At 35.0% G+C, this 8,147-nt stretch overlaps 1 protein-coding gene across 2 annotated transcripts in view; it reads right to left on the bottom strand.

The window, feature by feature from the left end:
- Window positions 1-497: 497 nt before the first annotated feature.
- Window positions 498-8,147, bottom strand: part of LOC144980708 (uncharacterized) — a 30,973-nt gene continuing 23,323 nt past the window's right edge. For both annotated transcript variants that reach the window (XM_078928428.1, XM_078928437.1), the window contains exon 9: window positions 498-3,796. In XM_078928428.1, the coding sequence (XP_078784554.1) occupies window positions 2,321-3,796 (1,476 nt within the window). In that variant the 3' untranslated portion in view covers window positions 498-2,320. The remainder of the gene's footprint in view (window positions 3,797-8,147) is intronic.

The following is an 8,147-nucleotide window of genomic DNA, read 5'->3' as shown; positions in this document are numbered from 1 at the left end:
CTCGAGGCAATGAATAGAAAGTCATTAAAAAAAAAGAACATAAAATTATAGAAATACTTATAGTTCCAGAGGAATTCCCCCCAAGCACCAACCCAGACCCTACAACAGGATGATACCAAGAGAGATACGTCCAGTTGTTACAAAAAAATATTAACTAAGCACATGGTAATAGCATAGATTTATCTTTAGCAAATTTGCAGTGTTCACTTGTGACACTTTTAGGTCACTTCAGCACCAATAAAGAGGGAGATTGAAGAATTGTAAAAAGATTTAGACAAAGCTATCAATGATCAATATATCAAAGTAGCCCTTCAAAGCCATAGGCCCGTGGAGCCGGACTTTATCCCGGTTTATATATCTTTGGATATGCTCAAATGCCATTTAATTAACAAAACTAATACCAATAATAAATCAAGAAGACCAAGTGCCAATATGATAATACAATACAAGACGTCTAGTTTTGGTTTTAATTAAAATCCATGCAAAACACTGATGAATTTTGAATACCGAAATTTTTATTTAAGTGCACCAAGATTTACAAGCACTTAAAATTATTAGATCCACATCTGGCAGAAAAAAAGAAACAAACAAAAACAAAAACAAAAAAAAACAACAAAAACAACCTGCTATTAACCACAATAATATCGAATTTGGACTGATACTGATATTTAGAAAAACATTTGATTTTTCAAATGAAAACAATAAAGTGAAAGAGGCTGTTATTGTTTTCCCAGCTAATTCCAGCATATTAATATTAGAGGACCATAAATATCCTTAATTGCCCCCTTTGGACGCGGCATTGCCTGATATTAGACAGGTAGCTAAAAGGGAGGGTTAATGGACTCTTGAGATTTCCATCCACTTCTTTTACTGTGTGGTTCCATATGCTCTGTGTAGTAAACATGTGTTCTGATTGGTCGGTAACAAAGCGATGTCATTGGAAGAGGAGAAAAAAGCGTTTTTTAATGGTTAAGAGTATGATTATGATTAGATGGTCGGGTATCAAGCATCGGTATCAACTGTTGATTATTGGTATAACGATGTCGCTAAACAGGGGTTTTACTAAAATGTATGTCGCAATGTGTTTTTAAAAATTACAAATAACATAGCAAAAAAACAAAAAAACAGAGGTGAATGTCGCCATCCAGGGGTGTCGTTACCCAGAGGTTGCACTGTATTGAACCAAACCAATTTGTGTGATTCATTGAACTGACTAAAAATCCTATACAATTCTACATGTCACTTCATCCAAAATTTTCACTTTCATATTTTCATATAGTCTATCGTACCCTATCCTTCACCAAACATACAAAAAAGGTGAAAGTAAAAGTAGGAACAAGCTACTGGAAAAACTCGTTAACACCAAATGGGGTGTGGACCCAAAAACTCTAACACAACAGCATTAGCGCTCTGCTACCCCTCGGCTGAGTATTACTCTCCTGTTTGGTCAAGATCAAGCCATGCCAAACGTGTTGATCCTGAAATTAAGAATAAATGCCTTATAATAACAAGGACACTGAAACCAACACCCTTATCAGTAGTTTATAGGCTTTCAGGAAAAGAACAACATATCAGGGACACACTCACTAAAATACAAAAATGCAAACAAGAAAGTGACACCAGACACCCTCTCTATGACTGTACCATCTTAACCAAAAGACTAAAATCAAGGAGCAGTTTCAGGGTTGTCAATTCAGGGGGTAAAAATTTACTGAACTTTTACACAAACACATTAAACAATCCCTTTCGGGGCATTGGACTCCAGTAAAAAGACATTCTGTTATTTTTTCTCCGTTTAGCAGGTGATTGAAAAATTCACGGAGGGTTTATGACATACTGAATTCCGTAAATATATGGAAAATAGGCAACCTTGCAGCTTTATGTTATCTGAGTCTGAGAGTATTTATCCCGATCATGCAGCCACGTACAGAGTTATACCTGGACAGAATGGGACAGCTACAATGACGACGCCATCCACAGCCCAATGGAAAATCTCCCATGTGGAACAAAACTAACCAGAAGAGAATGGGTGACACTCAACTGGACAAGAACTAAAGTGGGGAAGACCATGCAGAACATGTTAAAGTGGTGACTTTTGATTGACAGTAAGGTGCAGCCCAGAGGTTATGAAATGGTGTGAAATGATATGATGATCGACATTCAGAAATTTCTCATGACATGTGATTTAATTCTATAAATACAAATAGAAATTTATTTTTTTACGAAGCTTCGGTATAAGCACTATATAAATGTACATTTATTATTATAGAATGAATATATGCAAATGAAAGTATAATATGAACAAAACTGACATCAACAATCAAGAGCCATTGGAAGAAACTGGTGGTAAACCATTATCAACAAGAACACTATATGTTTGTCCGTTTGGACTCCGTACCAAGGTCCGAGTGGCATCTGACCCGATTGGATCTACAACCATCGATTGAGTGGAGGAAATTGAATTCAAAACATTGTACTGATTCTGAAATTCTAGCATCTGCTCGATTGGTGTTGGTGCAAACTGGACTTGCTCTGACTGTGATAGTAAATTTCCTGTTGTTACAGTTGTAGGGGTAACATTCTGAAAAACAGGGACCGTTAGATTTGTAGCTGGCACTGTTTCAGGTGTAACAGTCTGTATTAAAGGAGCAGTTTGATTTGTAGTCAGCACTTTTTCTAGAATATTGTTCCATACAACTGGTACCTTGCTTCCTGACACGACTTCTTTTGTAACTGTTTTGACACTCTGGTCAAGTGGTGTAGAAGACAAGATAGTTGATGTCATGGTGACGGATGTTTGTGAAGTTGGGAGTGTAGTTGATGTAGATGGTTGTTGGATGATTTTAACATTGTCACTTACATTTTGAGGAATTGTAGAAGAGTTTTTGTTGGCTGATAAATCAGGCACTGAAGGTTGTTTTTGTCCTTGGGCAGCTGTGGTGGTGGTAGAGTTAGATTGATTTGGGGGAATTGATAACTGAATTTGAACTGCACCCCCTGAGGATTTGGCAGACCTCAAAAGGTTTTGTAAAACATTTACCGGCAAGGATAAAATTTGTTGTGTTTTGTTAGAACCTGATGGGGGAATTCCCTTTGGGGTTGAATTGTTCATAAAGGGGGTAGTTGGTTTAGGATTAGCGGAAGTAGTAGATGAAACAGGGTTACTCTTTTTGACAGAGCTAGGTCTTACCAAGGGTTTGGCTGTGTAAAAACCACTTTCCTTCAACCATTCTTTAGATGCTTCTGTGTTACATAACCCACAAGCATGGCCACATGTAAAAACATAAACTTTGATGGACTCTAACACTTCTGTGTAATTGCTTGTATCTTCTGTATCAGTAGGTTCTGATCTTATTTCACCTTGGTTTGTTGCTGTACCTGATTGATTTTTATAACTCTTTGTTGCTGAGCTCAAATCTTGACTTGTCACAGCTTTATGTCCAATAGTAACAGCAGGTAATGAGTAACTCTCATCCTCATCACTACTTGAAGGAATATACTCCATTAGCACTTTTCTTTTTCTTGGAGGCTTGCTTGCTTTTTTCCCTCCACTTCCGGAAACAAATTTCTCTGTTGATTCATCTCCAGTATCTGTTCCGGATGAATTCTGATTCTGGTTGGGTGCAATTGACCTTTTCTTGGTTCGACTTTTTGTCATATCTGGTGTTGACTTTGTTTCCATTGACTGTTTTTTAGCTTTATGATTGTCATCTTTCATAAGTCGCTTATTTGGGCTGTTTCTTTGAGACTGTCCAGAATACCCATCAAAGTCCAATGGTTCGTCTTTGATAGAATGCTAAGAAGAAATCAAAAAGAAACAAAAATGAACAAAATGATAATACATTATAGTTATATTATGTTCGATCATGACAGATCATGAAGACATCAAAAGTAATCCACAAAGATCCATATTATATGGGCTTTTCGGTTCTAATCCTTTCTTGATAAAACTGAACTATCACAAAATTCTTTCTAAGTGGAGCAGGAAACTGTGGGTTTTTTTTTTGACATTCCTTTGAGTTTATTTTCAAAACCAAGGAAAACGTCAAGGTGGAATGTAGTCTGGATGCTAATGGACTGAGAATTCTACATAATGTTTCAAGAGTGGTTAAAATGGTGGAAAACAGACTGGGATCTGAAGACAAGAGGGATTTTCTTTTCCTCTATATTTTCAGTACAATATATCAAGATACAACAATATATCATCATAGCCTGATTGTTTCTACTTACAAACAGGGATCCCAGACTCTGTCCATTTTTTTCTTCTTTTAAAAAAAAATTCTACAATGCTAAAATATTATATAACCTATTGTACTGCTGCTACAATAACTATTATTTATACCACTGCTCGTATAACAACTAGTATTAATTCTTAAGCTGCTGCAACAACTATTACCAATACAGAGAAACCTAGAAATCAGGAAACCCGTATTCAAACAGGGACAGAACCTTATGGAGTGGAGTTCTCTCTCTATATTTTATATACTATTTTATTTCAACCTTCCCAAATTCTTCATGACAAATTTCTATTGATTATTGAAAAAAAGCTATCAACATAATAATAAAAAAAATCATCAAAACACTGCTTGCCATAAATGTATATGATTATGGTTACCTCAGGTGTCATCACTAACAACTATCTACCAGGCATGCCAGTGCTTGCGACATCACTTCTCATTTCCATCTTCCCCGGTACAGAATTAGTCTCATATGTTTACAGTATCATTAGATGGGGAAAGGACAAAGCATTGACCAATATCTATGTATGAAACTGGTCTCGTACTTCAAAGTAAGGGCGAAGCATTTATAGTGCATTATTCAGTTATCGTAAATTTTTAAAAGGCCTTTTGTTATCAACACAATTGAGGTTATATGAGAGACCGCTGAAACAAAAAAACAAGCAATCCAACAAAAATAGTACAAATGTAAATCAAAATCATAACCTAAAGATATCATAAGCTAAATTATAAATAACCAAGAACAAACAGGCAGAAGATTTACAGAAAAAAAATATCCCCTGTCAAAAATACAATCACAAACCAAAGAAGCAGGATAGGCTAGTAAAGAGAAGAAGAAACGACATCACTATCGGATCGTACACCCATGCGAACATCATAGGTATATGATTCAAGGGTGATGCTCCCATCCAACCACCCGCCCTTTTGTTATCACTAGATCTTTAAAAATTAACAAATTGTTCATGACATTGACATCATTATGATACCATTATGATTTTCATTGGCTAAGATTAATCCTGGATGGTCTGGAGACAGGCCTCCACTCATCCAAGACCTCCATTGGTCTTGTGTGGACATTTGACTCCAGTCTTGTCTACACTGTCACCAAACTTCATGCAACTGAACACAGGTGCCAATATATGTGGTAATTCTTCTGCGGAACTACTACTTAGCAGAATGAACTTTAACCACAACAAATCTTGACATAACAAAATCATCAGAAAATTTGTGAAAAAATTATCATCACTGTTTGTGATCCATATTCAGTGGCCTTTGATGCTATGCTTGATTATAGCTACCTTTGGTCCATCCAAGCAGCCAAATAGGTCAACCTCACAGTTGGTAGTACACATCAGAATATTTTGAGTTGACACTAAAAGGACAAAGGCAGTAAAACACCCAACTCCATCTATCCAACACTAAAAACCATAATAAACAGTCGGGAGGACAGGATGCTTTTGAAGCAAATGTGGCAGTAACAAGACAATCATCCTGCCCAGAATTTCATAATAAACTTAATATTTCATTCATTAGCATGTTATTTTTTGTTGTTGTTGTGTGTGTGTATGTGTGTGTGCCAATGTTATCGAACATTTATAGTGGGAGTATTTCAGTTTTAGTCGATGGTACAAAAATAGGTACAACAGCATAGTTTCCCAAAACACCATTTATTAGTTGTCATCTGAACATGGTAGTGAGCATTTGTCACAACAGCTTAAATTATTGAAGTTATTGATGAATCAGAACCATTTTAATATGCTTTTCAGTTGTATTGATGATAAACTTGTTGGAAGCTGGACAAGGAACTAGGAGATATGTTGTTGTGGACATGTTTTTATTATTATTATTATCATCATTAAAAGTTATTGTATTCAAGTATCATATAGCAATGACTATCCCGCACAAATCTTTAGGCCTCTTTTTCGCTCACAAAGTGCCCAAATTCATGACAAAATATGGGACGAAGCCGTTCCGTACATGCTATATTAAAAAATTAATTACGACCTTGTTTATCGATGAATATGACTGAAAATTGGCACACAGTTAGAAAAAAGGTCATTTTAGATTATGTCAAGCGACAAAACTCGTGTGCGATTACCAGAAGACCGTTAAAAATAGAATTTTACTCTTTGGAGTACAATATTTCTAAAACTACAAAGAGGAGAGATTTTGTCCCTCATAAGGTTATATATGCACATTTCTTCTATTTATATTTCAAATTTCATTGGATTGTGATAAGTACTTTTCCCGTATTCTCACAAAACATCAACCCAATTTGCATTTCAATGAGTGAAAATATGGAGACGGCCATTCTGCTCCACCATCGCGCGACACGAAAATGACGTGAGCGAGGCAAGGCTGCCAGATGGCCAGACTTTAACCTGACAGAATTCGACTTCAAAAGTGGCTAAATAGAAAATCATATGGCTTTCACTATTAAGACTGGCCCACTTAAAATGAACTAAATTTTAACAAACAGAAAATTGAAGAGACTAGGATAAATGTCACTGAGACAAAAATAGATGAATAAAATTTAATAAAAGAAACAAAATTATATATTTGGCCTCACACGTGGCCATCTGGCAACCTTGTTCGCGATGAGTGATGACACAAATCCTCGCGCACTTTTTAAAAATTAAGGTATTGTTTCATTGTTATGTCATAGGGATAGAAGATTAACACACACACACACACACACACTCTCTCTCTCAAATAACTACTAGAAATAACATAAACCATGGTCTCACGGGACTGATTGATAATAATTTAGCAGGCTTTTTTCGTGTCATTTGTATGGGTTGTAGACACAAAATTACACTTCGGAAAAGTTCCAAATGATCAATATTATGTATATTTTAAAACAAAATTATAGTTGACCCTAGCCATACAGCTCTAAAACTATACAAGTTAGAACTCTTCTGATGTCTTCATCATATTTTCTGATAATTTTGCCATAAAATTGCCAAGTTTTAATATCTAATTCCACGTATTAAGCGAGATACAGGCACAAACCAGAATAAAATGCAGAAAAAGTGTCCCATATTTTCCGTATTTTTTTCTCTTTGTGAGTCATCCAAATAAATGACAGCTTTGAAACGGCATAACTTTGTTATATATTAATGGATTTTCAAAATTTAAAAAGATTTTTACTCAGTGGAGATAGGGCTTTGATTTAAGAGTAGTATTTCCTACAAAAATAGAAAACACAAATTTTCATAGTTATTGCTATATCATAACTTGTATCGTCCATCTTCCGTTGTAAGTTCACAACTAGCGTGTTTTACTGGCTACCTTGTTGGAAATCATTCTGTATCCAACCGTCATGCTGTATACAAGTATCTGATGTTGTTGTTTAATAGATGATCTTACTGTAACAATTTGGTTTGTTATTACTTCGAAATATACATATTATTAATAAATGATCTAAGAACACAATAACCATCATTATATATATTATTGTTCTCATAATTATTATTGTTATCATATTATTATCATTTTCAGTCTTTCAACAGCAAAGATTAAATACTAATCCAATTATCTTATTCCTTCATTACTGTGATAAGAATAATTTTTAGGAGAGATGTTATTGACCAGAGGCCTAGAATAACTATTTAACTGAAAATTAAATGCCCTTTAAAATTGATCAACTGCCTACTTGTATTCAATGATGTTTCAGTCACAGCTACAAGAGATTTTAATATTATGATAGACTTCAGAGCAAATGTGTTCCATATAAGTTTTTTTTAATGCTGAAAAACGTGTATAAAACATTTTAAAATCATTTAATGACTCTATAAGCACTCTTCACATTAAATAATCTCTGATCAATCATTACGTTGTTTAATGAACCTATATTGATTGTTCGGGAGAGAGAGAGAGAGAGAAGAAGAAGAAGAAGAAGAAGAAGAA

This window comes from Berghia stephanieae, chromosome 1 (assembly GCF_034508935.2).
Source record: "Berghia stephanieae isolate SIO BIC M18660-M18661 chromosome 1, UCSD_Bste_1.3, whole genome shotgun sequence".
Classification (NCBI taxonomy): Eukaryota; Metazoa; Mollusca; class Gastropoda; order Nudibranchia; family Aeolidiidae; genus Berghia; species Berghia stephanieae.
The sequence above is the reverse complement of the archived record's forward strand: the minus strand, read 5'-3'. Positions and strand labels throughout refer to the sequence as shown.